Raw genomic sequence first — 27219 nt, 5'->3', positions numbered from 1 at the left:
TCAGCACTTTGCGATTGCACCAGCTTTCCTGCAAGCACTATGGAGTAGTGCCATTCGTCTGCCTTTTTCCCTATACCCTTGCACATTCAGATAGTCATCCAAATCCATCTTGAATGCCTCAGTTGACTCTGTCTAGACTATACTTCTGGGTGATGCATTCCAGACCAGAAATATTCATTGTGTGAAAAATGCAGATGCTCTGCTGAAATTCACCAAGGCATTTTACTATGAGCCACTCACCGCCCTGATTTGGAAATAAATCACTGTTCCTTCAGTATCACTGGTTCAGAGTCCTGAAATTCCCTCCTTAATGTCTCTGTGAGTGCATCTGCCGCAAATGGACTTCATTGATTCAAGAAGTTACGATCACGTTTTCAGGGCAATGAGGGATGAGTAACAGTTGCAGTCCAGGCAGTGACACTCACTTTCTGACGAGTAAATTTTTAAAAGAAAATTCTCATCTACATTTGCATTGGATAATATTTGTTATCTGTTCTGGTTCCACACAACACCTGGAACACCTGTGACTGTCTTATTCTGGTTACTGGAGGATTCTGAATTTTAATCTCTCCTTCAGTGGTCCACTGGTGACCATGTCTTTAGCAGCTGAGGCTGGAATTCTCTCCCAGCACCACTCCTCCTCTCTACATCGCTTCTTTCTCTTGAGACATCCTTAAAACTAACCTGTCTAAACAAGACATTTATAACTCGAATGTATATCTCATTATATGGCCTGGCGTTGTAGTTTTATTTTCTAATACTCCTGTGTAGAGCCTTGGTATATCTTATTCCATTAAACATGTGACAATAGACGTAAGTATCACTGAGATTAAAATGTGGCAATTGAATTTCAGTGTATTTAAGTATGATTCATCCCCCTTGGTTCAAAAGCATAGGCCAGAATACTTTCGAAATGGCGAAAAGCTAGAAACAGTGGAGGTTCATTTATGTACATCATGAAACAATCATGGATGTGACTGAACAATAATAAAACATGCTAATAAAATGCTGAATTTTTTTATCTTGAAAACTAAAATATGAATTGTCAGAAGTCATGATACAGCTGTACACAGCTCTGGTTAGACACTCCGAGAGAATTGAAAAAAGAACAAACACCTCAGGAAGGACAAATTGACCTTCAAGAGAGTGCAGTATTGATTCACAAGAATGTTACTTGGACTCCAGTGGATAGCTTACGGGGACAGATTATATAATTTAAGGACCTGTTCTGGCGAATTTGAAAGGCAAGGGGTAAAATTATTTGTACTTTTCAAGCTATTAAAGGAACTGATTTAGTTAGATATAGAGAAGCTATTTCCACTGGCTGGGGAATCTAGTTTCAGGAGTAATTTACGGGAGTTCAGTTTAGAAAATGCTTCCACATAGTAATGGTGGTCAAAAATGATGCACTTCTTTCTGAAAATGGCAGTGGATGCTGAATTAGTTGTTAGCTCTAAATCTGAGATTGATGTGTTTCTATTCATTAAATATGTAACTATTACCAAAGGTATTTAGAATTTAATTGAAAGACATAATAGGCACAAGGGGCTGCAGGGTTTGCTCCTGTTCTTATGTCTGCAGTGCTCGTCAACCAAACCCCTATTGCACACAGTAAGTTTTTTTGACATATTTGTATGTTTTTTGCCAGTTTTAGATAATGTTTTTAGTTTGTATTTTTTACGTTCTATTTTCTGCTGCCAGATAGCATATGCTGCACAAGATGCCCAGGTATCTGTGGCTCTGTTTTTTCATCTGCTGGGATTCAGTTCTGCACCACTTGAAGGTTGTATGCCATGTGAACATGAACCCACCTGGAAGCAGATGCTGGCACGGTGCCAGGGCCTGATAGATATCCCATTTAAGGGCAAAGTGGGAAGTAGCAGAGGGGAAGATGGAACAGGAGACATCAACTCTCAGCAGAGACGACGAAACAAGAAGCTTGGGACCAACCAGAAATCTGCATCACACCTGAACACCCCAGACCCAAGAAGAATTCAGCACAAACCGCTCGGGGTAGGATATTCTGCCAGGTAAGAAGGATGTAGTTTGTTTGCTTATTTCTAACTTGCACACAATCTAGTGTACCTGTAACTGGTGCTTTCTTTACCTGATTGAAAATTATTAGGTCATAGTGTTGCTGCAGTGAGCTAGCTGATAGTTAATTGCTTTGGAGTGATCTGGTATTGGCCCGTTGCTGTGATTCCACGTGCATTTGTGGCTGTTCTTTATAAGAGAGACTGAGGTAGGTGGCAGCTTCACTCCGATATGGAAAGGGGCTAGAAATTTGCTGATAGTCCTTTACCAGTTCCCTCCACACACAGTTTCCTGATTTTCCCCCTCAAATTGATGCTTTGGACAGGAAATTGTTCTCCTTCCTCGCCTACCATTTAAGTGAATGGATCATTTCTGAATACTTGCCCTTCAGCTCTTGTCCCTTCTCATGAAGTTACCTTGTACATCATGTTTGGCTTAACTTTGTTGGTCTGTGATGTGTAGAAGTTGCATGATCTAAGAACTGTTCTGTAGTTGCTCTCTTGAACTGTGTGAGGTAGTTAAAATCACTGCAGCCAAGTAGCCCTTTCCTCTGAATAAGAGTTTATCGTGATATTGACATTTATAGTTTTAATTTAATTTTGAGTGTAGGAAGTAATTGCATTTAAACTCCTACCAAACATAAAGAATCACCAGACTTGTCATGTTGAATTAATTAATGTTATTTAAGATGGAACCAGGACTGAAACTTGAAAAGTGCAAGTTACTATTGCTATATTATCCGAAAGATTTAGAAAGGAATGGAGTTTTCCCTTCCCCAAACCATTGCCAGGGGTGGGTAGTGTAAATTTTCGTTTCCACTGAAAATTGACTAATTATATTTTTTGTGTAGTGTTTAAAATGCATTATGATTTCTTTTGAAAACATATATACTTTATTCTTTCTTCAAACTCTTGGACAGTATAAGCCTCAATAGTGCATATATCTCCTAAATCCACTATTTCTCTGCTTGTGTTGATTCATAGACACTGGCTGCCTGCTACCTGCCATGAAGTGTCCATTCTCCATTTCTGCATCTTGGCTCATTCCCAGGCCTCTTGTATCTTTTGAACAGAGTCTCCATATTATCATTTTTATTACTTTTCGCTACCTCAGGGCACCCCAAAATACTTCACCACAACTAACAAATACTTTTGACCACATTAATATCGGGAGCATGCAAATTAGCTTCCACTGCAAGACCTCATGAGCAACAATAAGCATAAGCAGTTTAATTTTAGTATAAGAGTACTTAAATACTTCTTGGTGTGTTTGAGTAGTAATCCAGCTCCATTTCTGAGCCTGTTACCAAAAATAAGAATTTTTAGGATTTCCAATCATTTACCTCTGAGTAGCCTGATTTAAATCCCTCCTAAAAAAGTTGTTTTTGTCACTGTTACCAGCTGGTTTCTTAGTAAATATAGTCTGTTTTAAGACATGCCTACCGATGTCTATGTTTCTATAAAAACAAGCATAATTTGAGGAGCCTTTTCTAACCAGTGCACTTTGTTCAATTTCTTGATTTTGACTTAGAATCATAAAATCCTTACAGTGTGGAAGCAGATCATTTGGCCCATTTGACCCTCAAAAGTGTATCCACCCAGACCTACCCCACACCCTGTAACCCTGCATTTCCCCTGGCCAATCCACCTAACCGATACATCTTGGACTGGAATGAAACTGGATTAGTTTAATTGACAAAGTCTGCTCTGGCCAAATTAAATCTTAAACGAAGAATGTGAATGATGTCTGGTGTGACTCACATAAGCTTTTGATTTCTAAATATCTGTTAGTTTGGAAGATTCCTGTTAGATTTCTGTGGAATTCTGTGCAAAATGAACAGCAAGGATATGAGCTTGCAGTTCGCCAGACCTTTGACAAAGGTGTTGATAGTATCGAGGGCTATTGCAGGCTTCAGCGAGACATTGACAGAATGCAGAGCTGGGCTGAGAAATAACAGATGGAGTTCAACGTGGATAAATGCGAAGTGATGCATTTTGGAAGGTCGAACTTAAATGCTGAATATAGGATTAAAGGCAGAATTCTTGGCAGTGTGGAGAAACAGCGGGATCTTGGTGTTCAAGTGCATAGCTCCCTCAAAGTTGCCACCCAGGTGGATAAGGATATTAAGAAAGCATATGGTGTTTTGGCTTTCATTAACAGGGGGATCAAGTTTAAGAGCCGCGAGGTTATGCTGCAGCTCTACAAAACCCTGGTGAGACCACACTTGGAATATGGTGTCCAGTTCTGGTCACCCTATTATGGGAAAGATGTGGAGGCTTTGGAGAGGGTGCAAAGGAGGTTTACCAGGATGCTGTCTGGACTGGAGGGCTTGTCTTACGAGGAGAGGTTGACTGAGCTCGGACTTTTCTCTCTGGAGAGAAGGAGGAAGAGAGGTGACCTGATCGAGGTGTACAAGGTAATGAGAGGCATGGATAGAGTCGATAGCCAGAGACTTTTCCCCAGGGCAGGATTGACTGCCGCGAGGGGTCATAGTTTTAAGGTGTTAGGAGGAAGGTATAGAGGAGAGGTCAGAGGGAGGTTCTTCACCAGAGAGTTGTGAACGCATGGAATAGTTTACCAGTGGTAGTCGTGGAAGCGGAGTCATTAGTGACATTTAAGTGATTGCTGGACATGCACATGGACAGCAGTGAATTGAGGGGAATGTAGGTTAGGTTATTTTATTTTTGGATTAGGATTATTCCACGGCACAATATTGTGGGCCGAAGGGCCTGTACTGTGCTGTACTTTTCTATGTTCTATGTTCTGTGGGTAGTGTAGATGGTGCTTAGTTGGACTTGGAGGCTTTCCTAGCCCGTGATATTACTAGGACAAACTTGTATTTTAAGAACAAGAGGAAATAGCCTTTAGTGGCAAAACTGCGGTGGTGCTACTGGATTCTTATATTGTAACCTACAACCTTAGAATTTCTGAAATTTTTAACTTATTCCTAACATTTATCACTGGACAGTGTAATATCAATGTATTATCTTTTCCGGCAATGTGAATAATATTGACATTACCTAGTTGCAATGAAAAATTCCATCTAGATAGTCTGAAATTCCTGGTTTTCAACTTTTCACCGAAGGCTAATTGATTACGGTTAGTGTAAATTAGTTTTTTTTTATTACTGTCAGACCAAGACTTCAAAGCATTGAAGTGCCAGAAGCAATCCTAAACCCTCTCTTTTTCTGACTTCTTTATTGCTGACTCCTCATTCTGCAAGAAGTCTGAACCCAGACCCAAGTCACTTTCATCAGTCTCCAATTTGGAAAGTCTTGAAAAATGGGGGTAGTCAATACTGTGTTTCTTATTAGATTGTCTTCACTTTCTCAAGGGCTGGCATTCTGCTGACCATACCATTTTTGTTTGTTCCTTTAATAAATTTGTTTAAGACACAGCTATGATACTAAAATTACACATGAATTTCTGGTAAAAATCTACACGTTCTTAAAAATCTCACGATTTCTTATTTAGTTTTAGGAACAGTGAGTTCTGTTAGAGCTCTCCCTCTTATTGTCTTTTGTAATTCTTGTCCTTAACCTACGGTATGTCCTGGGTAAATTACCCGTCGCTTTCCCAAATTTACTTCTAGCTAAATGTGTTCCTAAGCTAGCCAAGTATAATTGCGTAAACAGACCTTCTACATGCCCTGCATGTTCTTTGCATGTGTCACTATATACTGTTACTTTGTCTAAATAAACTACATAGTTATTAATCTTAGCTACAACTCAATTTATAAGCCTCTGGAATGTAACTGGGATACTCTTTAACCCAAATTGCATCACTCAACATTGGTACGACCCATTTGGTGTTACAAGAGCAGTGATGTCAATTGCATTGTGTATAGCTCTTCAATAGATCAATCTTAGGAAGGAATGAGGCACCACTAACTCTATAAACGCAATCTTCTAGCCATGGAATTAGGTACGAACCTGTTTTTGTGACTGTTAACCTTTCTATGACTGTACAATAGTTGATCCATCCAGTTTAGGAACCAACAGTATTGGTGAACTCCAGCTGCTTTGACTGGGCTCAATCATGTAGTTTGCCAGCATGTACTAAGTCTCTGTTTCCATCAGAGCTTGTTTTCTTGTCTCAACCAATAAGGATACTGGTTTATCAGTTCTGACTGTCCTATGTCCATCTCATGTTTTAGGTGATGTAGTTCACCCAGGTATATCTTTACAGATTACTTTATACTTCCTCAGTCGTCTCTCAAAATCCTTCTGTTGCCCTGTCTCTAAATATGAGAAAATAGTATCTACCTGGTTAGTACAGAGGATCAGAGGGCCCTCAGTGTGCATGTCCATAGATCCTTGAAGACAGCAAGGCAGGTGGATAAGGTGATTAAGAAAAGATATGGGACCTGCCTTTAGTAGTCAGGGCACTAAATACAAATGCAGAGAGGTTATGATGAAGCTGTATATAAGCTTAGTTAGGCTACAGCTAGAATACTCTGTCCAGTTCTGGTTGCCACACTATATGAGGGATGTAGTTGCAGTAGAAATGGTGCAGAACGGATCCACCAGGATGTTGCCTGGGCAGGAGCGATTCGACTATGACGAGAGACTAGCTAGGCTAGGGTTATGTTCCTTGGAGCAGGGAAGACTGGGCCAGGAATTTAATTGACGCGTATAAAGTTCTGAGGAGTATAGGCATAGTAGCTGTGGTGAAATTTTTCCCTTTAGTATGAGGTATCAGTAAATACTATAAAGTGAGGAGCATGAGATTTAGAGGGGATTGAAGGAAAAGCTTTTCACTCAAAAGGAACTCGCTGCCAAAAAGGATGGTAGAAGCAGGAACTCTCAAGTCATTTAAAAACTGTTTAGATGAGCACTTCAAACGTGGTGGCGTTCAAGGCTGTGGGTCAGATGCTGGAAAGTGAGATTAGAGTAAATGGGCCGAAAGGCTTCTTTCTGTGCTGCAGTTCTCTATGATTCACTGAATGAACTGTCCCAACATTTGTATTAGTGAAGCTTCATGGGTTTTGTTTTGAGAGTTGTCTGCTTCTCCTACCTTTGTCATCTTCCACTACTTTTGCAACCTTGACACACTTGTTCCTCCTTATCCTTTTCCTGGTGATATATTTCCAATGCATTTATGTGACATAACCAGTTCTTCCTCCTATGGTCTAGTGCATTTACCAGATAAAGCACATTACTAACCCTCTTAATTACGTTTTACAGTCCACTGAATTTTGCTTTGAGACTCACCTTGCAAAAGCAACACTACAGTACATCATCTCCTGCTTGAAAAGTTGTTGCTGAATGTCTATCTGCATATTCTTTCATTTTTGCCTGCGAGACTTTCAGATGCTCCTGTGAATTTTGCTAGAAATATTGACATGTCATTCAATACTGAGGATTTGTCCTTTTGGTTCAAGAACTTCTCCCTAATCAATTTAATGGTCCTCTAATCTCAAGACCATAAATCAATTCAAGTAGATTAAACCCAGTAGATTCATTTGTAGAATCTCTGACAGCAAATTGTAAGAAATCCAGTCCTTTGTCCCAGTGTATGGGAATTCATGACAGAATGCCTTAATTATATACCTTACAGAAGTTCATAAAATAATGAGGGGTCAATGATAGTTGTCTTTTGCGTAGGGTGGGGGATTTCACAACCAGGGAGCACATTTTTAAGGTGAGATGAGAGAGATTTAGGGGAGATTTGAGGGGCAATTTTTTTTACACAGAAGGTGGTTCGCATGTGGAATTAACTTCCTGAGGGAGTAGCGGGTGTGGGTATAATTGCAACGTTTAAAAGAAATTTGGATAAGTTAATGAACACGAAAGGTTTAGAGGAATGTGCACCAGGAGCAGGCAGATGGGACTAGTTTAGTTTGGCATTATGTTTGGCAAGGACTGGTTGGATTGACGGGTCTGTTTCTGTGCTGTATGACTCTAAAGTTTCCTAGTTTTGCAGATGTTCTGCGCTTGACTTCAATTTTTTTTAACCCAAATTACTAATGATTTCTTGGAAAACTTTAGACATGCAGTCTGCTCAGGACTCTAACCTTATCTCAAAAGGTAGCCTATAACACATAAAAAAAACTGAATTGACTTTTCTGCTACTACCCTAGCTGTCCTTGAAGGAATAGCTTTTGTAATCAGGTTGTCATATTCACAGCTGGGGTTGGTTTAGCTCACTAGGCTGGACAGTTGGTTTGCAATTCAGAGTAGCACCAGCAGTGTGGGTTCAATTGCCGCACCGTCATGAAAGATTCGTCTTCTCAACCTCTTCTACTTGACTGAGACGTATGATGACACTCAGGTTAAAGCATCAATCATCTCTGTCCCTCTCTTTCTCTCTAATGAGAGCAGCCCTAAGGCTTGATAAGACTATCGCAATTTATCCTACTTTTGTATTTGGTAATGATTCTACACAATCCACTCACAATCAACTGAATGGTTCTTCAAAAAACTGGTATGGGTATCAAAGGTGCTAGTTTGATTACCTATTGTAGTCCTACCATCTGACATGTATGACATGTTTCACTGAACTGCACTACATATTTATGGAGTCTTGGCCATGTAAAATAAATGTTTATCAATGCCTGCATTTTGCATATTCTTATATGCCCAGACTTAGGAATTTCATATCTCCTTACATTATGTAGGCAATACCACTATTTGAAGACAGCCATCCATTCTTTATCCAGAGATATTTGAGGATATCTCCTTATCAGAATTCTGTTTTTAGTGTAAAGGCGCTCTGAAACGCCTTTAGCCTCAGCTTCAGGGTGGGCTTTCTGTGCTAACTTACTTATATCTGGACTTGCATCCTGACCCTCAATTAATAAAAGTATTCCAAGTACTTCTTTTGAACTAGAACAGAAATTGCAGGAAAGCTCAGCATGTCCGGCAGCATCTGTGAAGAGAAATCAGAGTTAATATTTTGGGTCACTTGTGAGGAAAGGTCGCTAGATCTGAAATGTTGACTCTGATTTCTCTTCACAGATGCTACCAGACCTGCTGAGCTTTTCCAGCAATTTCTGATTTACAGCATTCTTTCGGTTTTTACTTCTTTTAGAACTCTTCTTTAGGTAGTTTCAGCCACCCTAGCAACTGCATGCAGTATTCTGTGACCTCTGGTGATGGACTTTGTTTAGCTATTCTACACATGATAGGAAAAAATTACTCCAGAACCTCTTCTTGCAATTGTTCTGTTTCCTTAGCTTCAGCTGGAATTTCAGCGATTATAGGCAAAGCTGTAAGTTTTACGTCTGCAAAATGCATTGTAGGTAGTTTCTTAACGACCACTTATACAGACAAAATGTCTCAATCCAATTGGAATTTTTACAATGTAATGCGGATACACTCTCCACCCATCCCATTTACCAACACTTTGGGCTTCCAGCAACAGGGTTTGAGTAACCTCTGTATCCTGTAGTGTGGTTATGAGCTTGGATGCTCTCTTTGAAGAAAAGGTGTTAGCTTATTTTTAGACAAAATCCCTTCAAATCTTTCGTCTGCCCTCTGTACAACTTCTGCACTCACCGTAGTGTCTACTTCCAGTTTCTTAGTTGCACTTAAAGCTACTATCTGATCTATGGCCTTTCCCTTCTGAGTTTACTTTTCAGACTCGCTCTTACAAGCTCCAACAAGCCTCGGCTTTTAGCATTCTGAAACAAATGTCTCACCTTCTTGAAAAGGAAATGCCCTGGCTTCCAATTTTCACTTCCACCCTAGGCACTTTGCCTTTTGACCTGTGGAGGAGACCTTGGAGTATTCACAGCTATTCATTCATTCATTCCTTGTCTTGGCTAACATCTTCCTTTTACTTTTCCATGCTTTTCTGATGGTGACTGGGATAAAAGGGTGCATTTCATGGATTAGCTCATAATTGTTGGCCATTATCACTGCCTGTCTAGAAGGTGCAACCCTTTATTCCCCTCATGAGTTCTTTATTACGGAAGATAGTGAGTTTTTTAATTCTTCTAAGAGCATTACCTCTAACAGTTTCATATGTGATTTCAGATTCTGATGCTTGTATCAAATCTATCAAAATTATTTTGCTTAATCCTTTCCAGTTCAATATAGCCAGTCCCCAGGTTCCATTCTCGAGACTGTGCACAAGTCAGAGCTCAATGCAGGACAATGTAAAGTAACTGTTCGTAAGCACAGGAAATGTTGATATGTTGGATCTTTAAAATGACACCCTTGCATTACATAATATATGTAAGTACAAGCGCTCATAAATCAGGGATTCCTTATATAGGTTTGCTTTGGCAGTTTTGTAGGAATCTAGATACTTTGCCTAAATGCTTCAGGGACTAAATCACATGCCACCAACGTAGTTATCCTCCCAGCATCGTAATCCTGAAAAACCTCCGCTGCACGTAAAGCGTGAATTTCCTGTGCTTAACTTGTCAACATACTCACATCAGCAATGTTCAGCCCTCTTTTGCCTAGCCATTTTCTCAAATGACACGAAGAATACCTCTGCAATCTTTTCCTCAAAGTTTTGTATGACCTATGAAAGCTTAACCATTTCCTCACTGGATTTCAAATGATGGCTCACATTCTCCCCTGCAGTGCCTGTGTCATTATTTGATGTCTCCTGTTTCACCAGCATCATTTCAAGCTTAATCTTCATGTTTCCATGCTTTCTTTTCCCTTTACAATTCTAATTTTAGTTTGCAATTCTAGCTACAATTCTAGTTTCCTCATTTCCACTTCCTATTTTTATTTTCCCTTTATAGTTCTCTCTTGTTATCGCTTTCTGCTTTACTTTGACTTTTTCTTTCCCTTGGAATTCAATCTCCGGTTTTTTTTAGTCTCTGCTCATGCTAAGGCAGCTTTAAATGTAAATGAATATCATCACATTACAGTGTGTCATTACTTGCAGTGCCTGGCCTCTTTTGTATTTCGTCTAAGCTTGAATGCCATACTAGTACCTCAAATATCTCTGCCTGCCTAGGTTTTTGAGTTGCAAATCATGCTGGACATTGTACGATCATCAATGAACATCCCCACTTCTGGCATTATGTGGAGGGAAAGTCACTGAAGCAGCTGAAGGTAGTGGTTGCTGGGACTGGGAGTTGTGGGAAGATTAAATTGGTGCAGAACACCAGTGCATAATGACTTCATAGTATAAGCCTCTAGATCAGTCTTCAGTTGAGCTGAGGTGCCACAAGCATGGATTGTTTTATTAGAATAATGTGTTTCAGCTAACATTTGGATCATGATCTATGTCTATCTCTCTGTTTTCCCCTTACCTTGCCCCAAACCAGTGTAAAGTTCTTTCTCCCCGACTTGGGATTGAGTTGAGCTTCCTTTATTTCTTTTTTATAATTTGCCTCAGTGTTCCTAAATGTCTTCATGGCCTCGTCCCTTTCCCCATTTCTCCAATCTCCAGCTTGTCCCTCTCCAAGGCCTTGCTTCAGCTGTTGGGGCCTTCAGTTCCAGAATTCCGTCCCCTAAATGTCTCCACCTCTGTCATCATTTAACAGCCTCTTTAAAGCTTGCCTTTTTGACCAAACTTTTTTCTACATGTGTCTTAATAGGTCTTTATTAGCTTTTTGGATGGCACTCATGCGAAATGCCTTGTGCTCTTTGATTGTGGTAAGGATGCTATGTAAATACAAATTGTTATGGTGTCTCCAAGATCGTTACTCAGAATCTTAATTATCTTCTGAATGGGATTTCCTTCCAGAATTCCATCTCTCATTTCTACAGATCAGTCTGTTCCCATATTCCTTTCAAGAATGTTGGTGTTATTCTGCAATTTTGATTCTTGTCATTAATGTCAAGGCAATTCTCAATAGTTAAACCATTAGATCATGGCTGATCTGATAATCCTGAACTCTATTTTCTTGCCTTATCTCAATAACCCTCAATTCCCTTAATGATTAAAAATCTGTCTAAATCAGCCATGAATATTTAATCTCCCAGCTTTGACAGGCGTCCATAATAAGGAATTCTACATCCTCCTACGAACAAAACATTCCTCCTCATCTCCGTCTTAAGTGGATGAGCCCTTATTCTGGTCTGTCCCACATGGGGAAACCACGTCTCTGCATCTACCCTGTCAAATCCCCTGTGAATAGAACATAGAACATAGAAAAGTACAGCACAGTACAGGCCCTTCAGCTCACGATGTTGTGCCATGGAATAACCCTAATCCAAAAATAAAATAACCGAACCTACATTCCCCTCAATTCACTGCTGTCCATGTGCATGTCCAGCAGTCACTTAAATGTCACGAATGACTCTGCTTTCACGACTTCCACTGGCGAAATATTCAATGCGTTCACAACTCTCTGGGTGAAGAACGTCCCTCTGACGTCTCCTCTATACCTTCCTCCTAACACCTTAAAATTATGACCCCTCGTGGCAGTCAATCCTGCCCTGGGGAAAAGTCTCTGGCTATCGACTCTATCCATGCCTCTCATTACCTTGTACACCTCGATCAGGTCACCTCTCTTCCTCCTTCTCTCCAGAGAGAAAAGTCTGAGCTCATTCAACCTCTCCTCATAAGACAAGCCCTCCAGTCCAGACAGCATCCTGGTAAACCTCCTTTGCACCCTCTCCAAAGCCTCCACATCTTTCCTATAATAGGGTGACCAGAACTGGACACAATATTCCAAGTGTGGTCTCACCAGGGTTTTGTAGAGCTGCAGCATAACCTCGCAGCTCTTAAACTCAATCCCCCTGTTAATGAAAGCCAAAACACCATATGCTTTCTTAACAAGCTTATCCACTTGGGTGGCAACTTTGAGGGAGCTATGCACTTGAGCACCAAGATCCCGCAGTTCCTCCACACTGCCGAGAATCCTGCCTTTAATTGTATATTCAGCATTTAAGTTCGACCTTCCAAAATGCATCACTTCGCATTTATCCAGGTTGAATTCCATCTGCCATTTCTCAGTCCAGCTCTGCATTCTGTCAATGTCTCGCTGAAGCCTGCAATAGCCTTTGATACTATCAACGGCACCACCAACCTTTGTGTCATCAGCAAACATACTAACCCACCCCTCAACCTCCTCATCCAAGTCATTTAGAAAAACTACACAGAGCAGAGGCCCAAGAACAGAGCCCTGCGGGACACCACTCAGCACTGACCTCCAGGCAGAATACTTACCATCTACAACCACTCTCTGCCTCCTGTCAGCCAACCAATTCTGAACCCAGACAGCCAAATCACCCTGTATCCCATACCTCCTGACTTCATGAATGAGCCTGCCGTGGGGAACCTTATCAAATGCCTTGCTGAAGTCCATGTACACCACATCCACTGCTCGACCATCGTCAACCTGTCTTGTGACTTCCTCAAAGAACTCAATAAGATTTGTAAGGCATGACCTGCCCCTCACAAAGCCATGCTGACTCCCTTTAATCACGCTATGCTTTTCCAAATTGTCATAAATCGTATCTCTCAGAATTCTTTCCAAAACCTTGCTGACCACAGACGTAAGACTGACTGGTCTGTAATTTCCAGGGATTTCCCTATTCCCTTTCTTGAAAAGAGGAACAACATATGCCTCCCTCCAATCTTCCGGTACGACTCCCGTGGAGAGTGAGGAAGCAAAGATCTTCACCAGCGGCTTAGCAACCTCCTTTCTCGCTTCCCGGAGCAACCTAGGATAAATCTGGTCTGGCCCTGGGGACTTATCAATCTTAATGTTTGCCAAAATTTCCAGCACATCGACTTCCTCAATCTCGATCTGTTTAAGCCTGTTTTCCTGCTCCTCAAAGTTCTCATTCACAACAAGGTCCCTTTCCTTAGTGAAAACCGAAGCAAAAAACTCATTTAGGGCTTCCCCTATCTGCTCAGACTCCATGCTCAAGTTCGCTACACTATCCCTGATCGGCCCTACCTTCTCCCTGATCTTTCTCTTGTTCCTCACATATGAGTAAAATGCCTTCGGATTCTCCCTAATCCTTCCTGCCAAACCTTTTTCGTGCCCCCTCCTGGCCCTCCCCGGTCCACTTTTGAGCTTCTTCCAAGCCAGCCTGTAATCCTGTAAAGCTATGCTAGACCCTTGCTTCCTCCACCTTTCGTAAGCTGCCTTTTTCTTTTTGACGAGAAGCACCACTGTTCCTATCATCCAAGGCTCCTTAATCTTACCCCTTCATACCTGTCTCAGAGGAACACATTTATGCATCACTTGCAACAACTGCTCCTTAAACAGTCTCCACATGTTTGTTGTGCCCTTTCTGTGGAACAATTGCTCCCAATCTGTACTTCCCAACTCCTACCTGATAGTGTCATAGTTTCCTTTTCTCCAATTAGATATCTTCCCCTGGTATCTGCTCCTTTCCCTTTCCATGGCTGTGGTAAATGTGAGGCTGTTGTGGTCACTGTCGCCACAGTATTCTCCCATCACGAGATCTGACACCTGTCCTGGCTCATTGCCGAGCACCAAATCCAAAATGGCCTCCCCCCTCGTTGGCCTGTCCACATACTGAGTAAGGAAACTCTCCTGAACACACCTGACAAAAACGGCTCCATCCAAACCATCTGCAGTAAGAAGGTTCCAATCAATATTGGGAAAGTTGAAGTCACCCATAACAACAACCCTGCTACGTTTGCACTTTTCAACAGTCTGCCGGCCCATGAGTTCTTCGATCTCCCTACTGCTATTTGGGGGTCTGTAGAAAGCCCCCAATGAGGTGAGTGCTCCCTTGCAGTTCCTAACTTCCACCCATACTGACTCAGTCGATAAACCTTCCTCGGCAACCTCAGTCCATGCCACCTCAGTTGACGAGTCATCGTCAAACGTTCTTTCAGCCACCGTTATACTGTGGTTGACCAACAAAGCCACACCTCCCCCTCTTTTACCACCTTTCCTGACCTTAATGAAAGATCTAAACCCTGGAACCTGCAACATCCATTCCTGACTCTGCTCTATCCATGTCTCGAAATGGCCACAACATCGAAGTCCCAGGTACCTACCCATGCTGCAAGCTCACCTACCTTACCCCGGATACTCCTGGCGTTAAAGTAGACACACTTCAATCCAGCTTGCTGTCTGCCAGCACACTCCTGAGACATTAAGGTCCTGTCCATGTCCTCCGTACGCTCATCCTCCTGTGTATTAGGACTACACCTCAGTTTCCCATCCCCCTTCTGAGCTATTTTAAATCCACCCGAATAACACTAGCAAATTTCCCACCCAGGATATTAGTGCCCCTCTGGTTCAAGTGGAGACCGTCCTGTTTGTAGAGGTCCCACCTTCCCCAGAATGAGCCCCAATTGTCCATGTACCTGAAGCCCTCCCTCCTGCCCCATCCCTGCAGCCACATTTTCAGCTGAAATCTCTCCCTGTTCTTTGCCTCGCTATCACGTGGCACGAGTAACAAACCAGAGATAACCACTCTGTTCGTTCTAGCTGTCAGCTTCCACCCTAACTCCCTGAAATCTTGCCTGACATCCCTATCCCTCTTTCTACCTATGTCGTTGGTGCCTATGTGGACCACGACTTGGGGCTTGTCACCCTCTCCCTTCAGGGCCCCAAAGACACGTTCCGAGACATCACGGGCCCTGGCACCTGGGAGGGAACACACCAACCGTGAGTCTGTTTCGTTCCTGGCAAACCTTCTATCAGGCCCTCTAACTATTGAGTCCCCAATGACTAACACTCGCTTCCTATCCCCCCCCTTCCCTTCTGTGCAAGAGGGACAGACTCTGTGCCAGAGACCTGCACCCTACTGCATGCCCCTGGTAAGTCCCCCCCACCCCCCCGCAACAGTATCCAAAACAGTATACTTGTTTTTCAGAGGAACTATCACAGGGGATCCCTGCACTGACTGCTTCCCCCCCCCCCCCCCCCCCCCCCTAACAGTTACCCAGCTTTCTTCATGCTCAGGAGTAACTACTTCCCTGTAACTCTTGTCTATCACCGACTCAGCCTCCCGAATGATCCAAAGTTCATCCAGCTCCCGCTCCAGTTCCCGAACGCGGTCTTGGAGGAGCAAGAGTTGGGTGCACTTCCTGCAGATGTATTTGGCTGGGACACTAATGGTGTCCCTCACCTCATACATGATGCAGGAGGAACATTCCTCTACCTGCACTGCCATCCCTGCTAATCCCCTAAACAGAAAGTAAAAAAATGAGAAGCTTACCTTGATTTGTCCCTGGTGTATAAGGTTAGAGGAAGTGGGTGGGTGGGAAGCCCTACGAGCGTAGGGTCTCGGGTTTACACAACGATCACTTATATAGCTGAGGGAATGTAAAAAAAAGTCCCTCTCTTCCCAGAAACCTCTGCTCCGAGGTGCTGCTGCTGCAACCAGAAATGGAAGGCTCTGACACTCGAGGTAAGCTTTTCAAAGATTTAAAATCTCTGACTCACCGGCTTGAATTTTAGGTTTCAATAAAATATCCTCTCACTCTCCTAAACTCCAATATGTACAAGCCCTTACTATTTGACCTGTCTTATAATAAAACCATTCCATGCTTCGGATCAACCCAGTGAACCTTCTCTGGCCTGTCTTCAATGCCAGTATTATTTTTTAACATAAGGAGGGCCAAATCTGTTCATGAAACTCCAGGTATGTTTGACTTGTAACCTTGTATACCTTCCTATTTTTATAACCTATTCCATTTGAAATGAAGGCCAGCATTCCACTTCCCTTTAGCTGCTGAATTTGTCTGCTGACGTCTTGTCATTCATGCATTAGAACCCCCAGTCCCTCTGCAGGTTTCTGCACTCTTTCCCCATATAAGTAATATTCGTCTGTCCATCCTGGAAAAGTTCACAGCTCACATTTTCTCACATTACATTCCATCTTTTAGCATTTTACGTGACAACAGGTGGCATGGTGGCTCATGGCTAGCACTGCTGCCTCACAGCACCAGGGATCTGACTTCATTTCCATCCCCACTCTGTGTGGAGTTTACACATTCTCGCCATGTCTGAGTGGGTTTCTTCCAGAGGCTCCAGTTTCCTCCCACAGTCTGAATATGTGCAGGTGAAATGCTAAATTGCCAATCGTGTCCAGGGCTGTAGAGGCTAGGTGGGTTAGCCATTGGGAATGCAGGGTTTCAGAGAATAGGGTGGGATGGTCATCAGACGGTTGGTATGAACTTGATGGACTGACTGCCCAAACTGTCGGGATTCTATGATTCTTGAGACAGGGAGCCAAATGCTCAGTGTCTTAGCTTAATGCACTTTCTGATGTCTACAAGGTATGAAATAAAAGCTGCTAAAGAATGTAATCAGCAGTTTCTTCTTCCTTTGGTATAACACACAACTTTTCTTTTCAAAGTCTCAATATATGTTTTACCTGAATTTAAAATGTGTTCTCTAAACTTCTATACAAAGAGTTAGGTTTTAGTAAAAATTTTGGTCAGGGGTATACGCTGGAATATTTCATCAGGATAGCTGGCTGAACAATTGCATGCATCCTAAGAACTTAAATATACTGCACATACTCAGCTGCACAATTCCAATGTAGTTTTCCTAAGTCTCCAGTCTGGCTAAATTGATCACTTTGAAAATGAAATTTTTGGTTTTCAGGTAAAACCTCAGCAAACATTAAAAGACTTAAAAAGGTAATTTATTACTTATGAATTCTGCACTATAGTTCATCTAAGCTTTCAAATCAGAAGATTAGAAAATTAAACTGCAGTCTATTGGGGGAATCGCCACTGAAAAATGTTTTCAGAAAATAATTTGAAGAAATGTAATGGTTAGCCCCCCAATTGAATGCATTAGCCAAATGCGCAAATCTGGCTAGAGGAAGTCATTTGTATTTGACATGCAAAGTGTGACAAAAAGCATGACATCAGGAAATCAAGTTGTGCGGAAATAGCATTTTCAAAGACTTAGATTGACCATCATTGGTTCGAATTTTAACCTCTGTTAGCACATGGAGCTATTGTGTTGATGGCAGATGATTGTTCAGGCTCTCTGCAGTGTGATTACTTATGATTGCTTCAGGGGAAATCATTGCTACTTATTTCACTTTTACAGGAAATCCCCACTCTATGACAATTGTTTCCTCCATGCTCCAGACGGACAACCCCTGTGCACCTGTGACAAGAAGAAGGCACAATGGTACATAGACAAGGGCATTGGGGGTAGGTTTGTCTTCACTTTGAGAGAAAAAGAGACTGAACTATGCTGCCACTGCCTAGAGCAATAAACAACAGAAGAATAATGAAAATAGTCGGGTGTGTTATGGACAGGAGAGAAGCAGACTGGAATGTTTGGTTTGTAGCAAACAGACCCACACAGACATGTGAATTAGAGTCCAGTGAATGTTTGTCCAGGCATTTCCAGATATCTCATGGCAAGAGTTACAGGATTCTTTTACAGTTGGTGATGGCACAGCAAGATGATCCTGATATTCAAGGAGCTGGTCCACTTTGCAGACAAATACAAGAATCTTTCTGGAACTAGGCTTCAGATAGACTTGGACTTGAGGCATCCTTACCTGTCAGTCTGGAGTGCTTCCTGCTGTTCTTTGTTGTAATGTCAAGAGCAGATTCCTCCAAGGTTCAGAAATATACACTTTGTAACCAGATGAACTTTGGTTCTGTGATTGGCTCATTAAAGAATCAGTTTCAACTTAAATAATTTCTATCTTTCTGATCAAGGATCCATTGTTCAGTACCTTGATGACTATCTTGTTGTTAGTCATTCTAGTATTTTTAGCATGTTTTCTGCTCAAAGAAAACAGATAGAAAATAGGAACTCAAGTAGGCTATTCAGCCCTTTGAGCCTGTTCTGCCATTCAGTATGATATGGCTAATCAGCTAACTCAGTATCCTGTTCCCACTTTCTCCCCATATGCCTTAATCCCTTTAGCCCTAAGGAAGATGGATCTTACTGTAAGATTTTCTCCTTGAAAGCATTCAGTGTGTGGGCCTCCACTTCACTTTCTGTGGCAGGCAATTCCACAGGCTCACCAATCTCTTGGTGAAGAAAGTTCTCATGTCAGATCTAGATGGCCCACCCCATGTCCTGAGACTGTAACCACTATTTCTGGACTCCCTGAACATTGTGAATGTCCTTCCTGCATTTAGCCTGTCTGCTTCTGTTAGAATTCTACAGGTTCCCTTGAGATTCCACCTAATTCATCTAAACACCAGTGAATATGGCCTTAAATGATCCCATCTCTCTTCAAACATCAGTCCTGCCATCCCAGGAATCAGTTTGGTTAATCTAGTAAAGGTGTGTCATTCCTTCTCTCACTCACATTTGAAAGTCAACAAACAGGTGTAAGGTGTCACTCAGTACCCTGCTGCGTTCTGTGGGATCACACTTGGGAAAGAGCATCAGTGATGATATTGTTCTTGCCAATAATGTGAACTGTGTTTTAGGATAAGGGCTGCAAGTGCAAACTCTAGCAGAACAGTATTAGGACTTGGCAGGACGTGTTACGTTCTTCCACATTCGTGTCATGGATTATTAGTTGGGTATGTCCTGGCTGATCACTGCAGGTTTCTTTAAATTTTCGTAGTAGGGTGACCACGTCTTCGTGCTGCTCATTGGTCAGGAGTGTAAAGTGGATGTTTAGGTCTTCTAAGATTCCTGTGTTTATCAGCCTGGCAGCTGGGGATTAAAGTGGGAGATTGTCCTGTTCATCCTTCTCAATTGACTCTGTCTGGCTGCTGTCAGATGTGTCCAGCTTAACCTGAGTCATGGCTAAGAACGTGACATGATATTTTTTTGTCCCTCAAATCTAAGTTTGAATGGACATCTATTCTTTATTTAGACCTCATCAGTGAGAACCCATTTGTTGTGAAGTTGAAGTTCGAACCATCAGGAAGACCTGAGTCTCAAGAAGACTATTACCTGACAGCCAAGGAAAACCTTTGTGTTGTGTGTGGCAAGAGAGAGTCTTACATCAGGTGAGGTGTTGTTGAACACTGAGATAAACATTGAAGATTTATACTTATCCCTCATAGCTAACAGATGCCTCTGGACAATGTACATTTCCATAACTATTATTTACTTAGAACTTTGGGATATTTTGCTTGGTCCGATCTGTTTGTGTAACATTTGTTATCAATTAGCCTTCACCTTGCCCTCAGCTTTTCAAGGCTTCACCATTTCCATATTTCCAATCTCCAAATTGGTTTCAAGTATCAGAATGTGCTGATATAAAGGCACCGACTTGATAAACAACAGCAAATCATGCTTGCATAGTACCCTTAATCTTATGAAATGTTAACGTAAGGCACTTTACATGCACTTTATCAGAGAAAATTTAACAGTGAGCCATGTAATCTTGGGCAGTCCAAACAAATGTTGGTCAAAGAAGTTGTTTTAAAGTGGGATTGTAGGAGAGAGGTGGAAGGAATTCTGCATTCTAAAGCTCATGGTGGCTGAAAGCACAGCTATCAATGGTTGACCTGACTCAGCATGTTACCAGATAAGCCTGGCTGCTGCCAGCACCTGGGCCTGGTTAGGAAACCTCTTACAATACTGCTTCTTAGCCTGCCATTTTGGACCATGGCGGTTGGGTGTGCTTATGTTACTGGAAGAAAAATCCAGAGACCTAACAAGTTGAATCAAACTGCAAAGACATTAAGATTAAAACTGGATAGACTACCTAGCATCTATTCGGAAAACACCAAGTTGAGTTGATCCTTTTCTGCTCACTATCTCTGGGGATATACACCAAATCTGGGTGAACTGCCCGACCAATTAGTGGGGCAATACTTGCACATAGACATGATTTTATAACTGTGATAGTCAGCAAAATTTCAGATCCACCTCAATACTGGGCATGACTTGTTCAACACACCTTAAACATTGATCCTGAAACCTGTGAAGCTCCATTATATCCAATCAAATCTCATGCTGATTAACATCCTCAGCTGATGAATCTGTTTCATTGCAAGTGGCACAGAGTGCTGTGGATCTGGGATGGTGTTTGTGCAGTAGAGGGTGCTTCAATGTCCATTAGTTGGAATGCCTCTGTAGTACCACAGCTGACTGAACTGACCACATTCTGAAGTATTTAGCTGCCATACTAGGCTAGCAAAGGTGATGAGAGAAATGAGGCATGGTTGGTGGAATAACTTACTTGATCCTATCTTTAATTAATCGAGCTGTCAAAGCTGTATTTATGCAGCTAGAAGTGACTACTTGGTGAAGCAAAACAGCATTAAAATATAATACCTTTCATTTTTATAGAGCCTTTCACAATCACAGTTCATCCTAGAGCATTTTATAACCAAGACAATATTATTGAAATACACTCACTGTTGTAGTCTCGGAAATGCAGAGCTAATTTGCCTATATTCAACTCCTCCAAACCGAGACACTCATGTAATCTGATTTGGGATGTTGAGAGGCAAGAGTGGGTAGGAGAGGGAGAGAAAGGAAAGAGCAGGCGGGAGTACGAGAGGATGAAGTGGGCAGGAGAGAATGGGGTTAGAGTGAGGGGGTCAGGGACCTATGTACGGCAAGAGAGAGGTTTCTGGACCAATTCTAAAGAAGGGTCACCGCACTTGAAATGTTAACTCTGTTTTCTGTCCACAGATGCTGCCAGACCTGCTGAGTTTCTCCAAAAGTTCTTGTGTTTAGGGTCTGTAGACTTTGTTGGGGGAAGATGGGATGTTGATTTGAAGTGACCATCGGAAAATATAGAAGAGAGATGAGAGTTTTTAAATCACATTTCACCGGCAGGGTGCAGAAGAGATTTACCAGGATTTTGTCTTGGCTGGACAATTTAAAGAGAGATTGGATAGACTGTGGTTGTTTTCCTTGTATCAGAGGAAACTGAGAGGGGATATGATAGGGATGTATAAACGTAAGAGGGACAAGTTATTCCACTACTTAAGAGTAGACAGGTGGAGGGATCAGTGACAAGGGGGTGTAGATTGAGGGGCAGGAAGCTTAGAGAAGAAACAGGCAAAGTTTTTTTCCACCCAGAGGGTGAGAATCTGGAGCTGTGTACCTGTAAGAATGGCAGAGACAGAAGCTCTGATGATATTAAAGAGGTATTTGGATGTACAATTACAATGCCAAGACATAGAAAGCGAAGGGCCTAGTGCTGGAAATTGCATTAGTATAGTTAGGTGGTTGGTTTTGACCAGCGAAGACTCGATGGACTGATGGGCGTTTTTCAGTGCCATAGACCTCTAAGACTGTGGAATAAATATTGAGCAGAAGACTCTGGGTAACTCCCCTACTCTTCCTTGAAATAGTGTCATGGGATCTTTTAAGCTCATTTGAAAAGAGAGATAAGACTTTGGTTTAAAAGGAGGTTGGCAGCATGTTCGACAAAGGTAAGCATTCCCATAACTAATTAGTTAGTCCTGCCAATTTAGCCATAAATTACAGTGGGCAAATCAGTAACTAACTGGAGGAGGATGTCTTTGAGAAACGGTTTCGGTTTGCTTGCAGGTTTTTGGAGGTCTTTATGCCCACTGCTTTCTTCTCTTAGTCCTGTGACAAAAACCGCCACTTTAAACCAATCCAAAAGCTGTTGCTGGGCGGTCTGCTTTAATCCCAAATGCAGCTCATGTCAGGTTGTGTCTTAGAAGTTTCAAATTCAGATTCTCAAAAAGTTACAGTTCTTTTGTAACCACTGAGTAAACACCAGACATTTTTCACTTTGCTTCGAATTATAAAAAAAAATTAGTTCTTTCTTTGCATCGCAGTCGGCCAAGCTTCCATTTTCCGATTTGCATATAAAAACAAATTTGTCATAACTTCCGTCCATTATGGGATCAATTACTGAGGTATTTGAGGAAAGGGAACGCTGAGATATTTGAGAAGAGGCACGTTTTTGTTTCAACATTGATGTGTTGCCAGACTGATCAATGAAAGTAGAGGTGATGGATACATAAGTAACACAAAGTTACAGTTAATGCAAACATGACTCAATCATCCTCATTCTGGTCACTTTAGGTAACCCATATTTTCAGTTTTCACTGAAATTTAGATAAAATAGTTGCAAATGTTTGTGCTACTTTAGGAAAAATATTGTTCCCCACGAATACCGGAGACACTTCCCCGTCCAAATGAAAGACCACAATTCTCACGATGTCCTGCTCCTGTGCACTGCCTGCCATGCCGCCTCGAACTATTATGACAATGTCTTAAAGCAGCAGCTGGCGGTGGAGTTCAACGCACCGATCGGTTGTGAGGAAAGTGTTCGCCTACTGGAGGATCCAGCTCGCAGGCAGGTGCGTTCTGCAGCTCGGGTCTTGCTGCACGCTGAAGGCCTTCCTGAGGCTCGGAGGAAAGAACTTCAGGATGTCCTTAAAGCTTTCTATGGCGTGCAAACATTGACCACGGAGATCCTTGAAGAAGGAGCATCACTGGGAACACGGTGAGAAAACTTTTGATTCCAAATTTACAGCTACTGTAAGCATCTTGCAGATATGAGTGCTTTAAGTATAGTAACAACATCCTAAGGTAGTTCACAGGCACCTTAATGAGTAGCATTTGACAACAAGCCACATGAAACATTAGAATGGGTGAGTAAAAGGTTAGTCTGTAAGACGTTCATTTTAAGGTGTGACTTGAAGTGTGTGTGCAAGGCAGAGGTTTGGGGAGGAAATTCCACAGCCCAGAGAACTGCACGCATGGCAGCCATTGTTGGAGTGATAGAAATTAGGATTTGCAAGAGACCCAGAGTTGGTTGAAAGCAACACCCAGAGAGGGTGTTAGGACTAGAGGAGGAGGTTACAGCAGATATAAAGGGATGGCGGGGTGGCTCAGTGGTTAGCAATGCTGCCTCACAGTGCCAGGGACCCGGGTTGGATTCCAGCCTCGGTAACTGTCTGTGTGGAGTTTGCACATTCTCCCTGTGTCTGCGTGGGTTTCCTCCAGGTGGTCCGGTTTCCTTCCACAGTCCAAAGATGTGCAGGCTAGGTGGATTGGCCATGCTAAATTGTCCGTAGTGTTCAGGGATGTGTACATTAGGTGGGTTATAGGGGCATGAATTTGGGTGGGTGCTCTGAGGGTCAGTGTGGACTTGTTGGGCTGAAGGCCCCGATTCCACACTGTAGCAATTCTACGATCTTCTATGAAACCAGGGAGCAATTTGAAAACAAAGATGGTAACTTGAAAACCCAGGCATTGCTCAGCTGGGAGTTGGCATAGGTCGGTGAACAGAGGATTGGTGGGTGAAGAAAACTTGGTGCAAACAGGAAATAAACTTCTGAATTGCTTCGTCCCCCTCGTGAAACCTTGATCAGCTGGAAAAGGGATCTATAATTTCATAGATGTAAAAATAACAAATGTCAATACGTTGTGTATGTATTCCCCAATGGAGGCATTCATTGTAACTCCCATACTCAACATTAAAAACCTACATCATTTTGTATGCACTGAAGTACAAGGAAGTAATTAACTCTCCGCCACTGAATTTTTGAGGAGTTTAGTATTGGACAGAGTTGATTCTTCTACACTTGGTATTACTGATAAAGCATCACCTAACCTACCTCTATACAAGAGAGATAGTAGGAACTGCCGATGCTGGAGTCTGAGATAACAAGGTGTGGAGCTTAATGAACTCAAAAGGCCAGTCAGCATCAGAGGAGCAGGAAAGCTGATGTTTCGGGTCTGGACCCTTCTTCAGAAAAAGCTTCATTTCCTGAAGAAGGGTCCAGATCCGAAACATCAGCTTTCCTGCTGCTCTGATGCTGCCTGGCCTGCTGTGTTCATCCAGCTCCACACCTTGTTATCTACCTCTTTGCAAATTTATTCCTGTACTGATGTCTTCATTTTCTAGTAAGCTCATTGGAATTCACTTGAGAAATGCCAGTGATATATTCTTCCTCCTCATTGTCAGAAAAGAATCCTCAATAACAAGACAGAAAGCTTCCATTTTCGTTGCGGCTTTCACAGACACAAGTGTGGTTACTATTCAGGGAAATTTGCGTATATCTCGTAAACAATGATGTGACAATCACCAGAAAACCTGTTTTAGTTTGATGTATGAGCAATACGTCGTGACTGTGACAAGATAAAGATAATCCCCCATAGATCCACTGGCTAGTTCCTAATGGTCAAAGGACTGTTGGTTTTACTGGGACAGTAATTGGTGGGTAATTTGAGACGCTGGGTGGATGCATCAAGGGTCACTCTGAGGTTTCAAACTAAAGTTTTAGAAGCTGATCAGAGGAAGCTTTGCCTAATGTGATTGCTGGGGCTTTGATAGGCAAGTTTTCCTCTACATTCCCTGAAGTGATGCTGCTGAAGTAATGAATTAAATTCATTATCAAAATCATGAAGAACGTACATCAAAGAAACAAACCATTTAGCCCAACTGGTATTTATGAAGCATCATCAAGTGTATCTGTAAGACCATGTATTTCTACTTCTACTTAGTGGATTAATTAGCTTCTACACACTAATGTGTATTATGCTTTGATATGAGGTAAGATGTATCAATAAAATGACCTTGCATTTATCCGTTCCACTTATCCTCTCAGGGTACTCAATGAAAGCTACGTCCCTCATGGTTTGAAAGTGACACAGTCCTGTGCAGTTGGTGGTCTCCGAGCCCTAATGTCTTTGGAAAAACGTTGGCGCCAGCATTTCCTGGACTATATGCGGCCCCGCCACCTTCCGCCCCTGTGGTGTGTGGATCACAATCATAACAAGCTGATCCGCAAGTATGGGGAGGACCTGAAGATCGAGTTGACGTGAAAGAAGATGACTGGTGCAACTCAATTCTTTGTTTTACTTCTGCAACTGCTTCTCAAGACTGTGGAGATGATCAATTCCGATGCGTGAGACACATGTATCAATCTGCTTGTGAAGTACTGGGAAGGACTGCAAGTTGTTTTTTAATTTATGAAAATGGGAAAGTGCTGTTGAAACGGTGAACAGTTAAATAAAACACTCTGACCTATTATCAAATTTTAACACGTTTTAGAGGTTTGTTTTGCAACTATAACTTCTGGTACAATATCACCCTAGGTACATTTTTAAATTCAGACTTTATTTAAAATAAAATCTTTTAAAATAAGAACAATATCTTTGTACCAGCGACACAAGTGAGTCTTCTGCTTGGAAAGTGGAACAGTTTGCAATGGCAGAGGGAACTTCCAAGCTCATAACATACTATCACAACCAAGTCACCTGGAATCCTGCAGGTTAGTCTTTGTACCTGGCGTTTGAGGATGAAATAATCAGATTTTCCAAGAGTTGCTGGTCCAGACCCATCAGAACAGTAAAATATATTGTAGCTTTTATACAAAGTTTTCAAAGCTAATTCATTTCCCCAGAAAACAGATTGCTTTCCAAATATTTGATTCCTTTCATCTGAAGAGTGGTTTCAGAATAAAAATCTTTCTCTTGTCCAAAAATGAAAATTTCTAATATGACGTTTGTGTAGTTCTGTGGGTCCAGTTTGAGCCAAGCCCTTCTCCAGAAAGAGGCATCCTCATTAACACTTTGTAGTTATTCATCCGTTGTAATCATGTCTTGAGTTAACACCAATTAAATTTGATGCATGTACATTCCTGATTCTCTACCTTTGTTGCAAGCAGTTTATGAACTGAAAGGCATCATGCTTGACCCTTCAATAAACACATCATTTATAAATACAAATTAATAGTTTCATGTCTAGATATTTTTCTCCCATCATCCAATTTAGTCCCATGAGCAGATAATCCCTTGAGCCATTTACACACAACATTTTGTTTCTGACCCCTTTTTAGGAATCCCTTCCCATTATGCGGTTGTTGAGAAATTGGCAGATGACATGATCCAAACAGTTCTCGGCCACTAGACAATCATTCTATCAGTTGACTTACATCATCAGTTGTTTCTGAATCAGCAGGTTTAAGCAGAAAATTTAGCTGACGTTGTAATGCACTAAAGAGGACCATTACACTGCTGAATGAAATGCCAAATGAATTTGTTTGATCAGCTTTCTCGATTCAAAGTGAAAGATCACATGGCACTTTTGAAGAAGGCTGTGAGGGTTCATTGGATAACAAAGTGTAGAGCTGGATGAACACAACAGGCCAAGCAACATCAGAGGAGCATTTGTGTGCTGGCCATTGGTTAGTCTTCAACCAATATTATGAGGAAAGGAGGTTTTCTGTCAGTGTCTCTGAATATGAGTTTGATATGTTAGTCGACACCCTGTACAGATAAACTGAAGACATACAACAACAGTAAAGAGAATATGCAAAAGCATGTTGGCTCTAGAACACAACCCTGTTTGACTACTGTGCATCTTAATGTTGTGATGTCGTCCTGATGTAGCTGACCCTATCTGGCATGCTATCATCGGAAGAGGAGATCGCACCAGGAAG

The 27219-nt window shown here is 41.9% G+C and overlaps 1 protein-coding gene across 5 annotated transcripts in view; it reads left to right on the top strand.

The window, feature by feature from the left end:
* The window catches only part of exd2 (exonuclease 3'-5' domain containing 2), a 50395-nt gene extending 23980 nt beyond the window's left edge, over positions 1–26415 (top strand). For 4 of the 5 annotated variants that reach the window (XM_048538201.2, XM_048538203.2, XM_048538200.2 and 1 more), the window contains exons 5-9: positions 1702–2030; positions 17954–18060; positions 19701–19836; positions 22917–23273; positions 25384–26415. In XM_048538201.2, the coding sequence (XP_048394158.1) occupies positions 1702–2030; positions 17954–18060; positions 19701–19836; positions 22917–23273; positions 25384–25600 (1146 nt within the window). In that variant the 3' untranslated portion in view covers positions 25601–26415. The remainder of the gene's footprint in view (positions 1–1701; positions 2031–17953; positions 18061–19700; positions 19837–22916; positions 23274–25383) is intronic. The other variant, XM_048538204.2, reaches the window with a different exon arrangement.
* The last annotated feature ends 804 nt before the right edge of the window (positions 26416–27219 follow it).

The sequence above is a fragment of the Stegostoma tigrinum genome, chromosome 10, assembly GCF_030684315.1.
Source record: "Stegostoma tigrinum isolate sSteTig4 chromosome 10, sSteTig4.hap1, whole genome shotgun sequence".
NCBI classification, from domain to species: Eukaryota; Metazoa; Chordata; class Chondrichthyes; order Orectolobiformes; family Stegostomatidae; genus Stegostoma; species Stegostoma tigrinum.
This window is presented reverse-complemented; position numbering and strand designations above follow the sequence as displayed.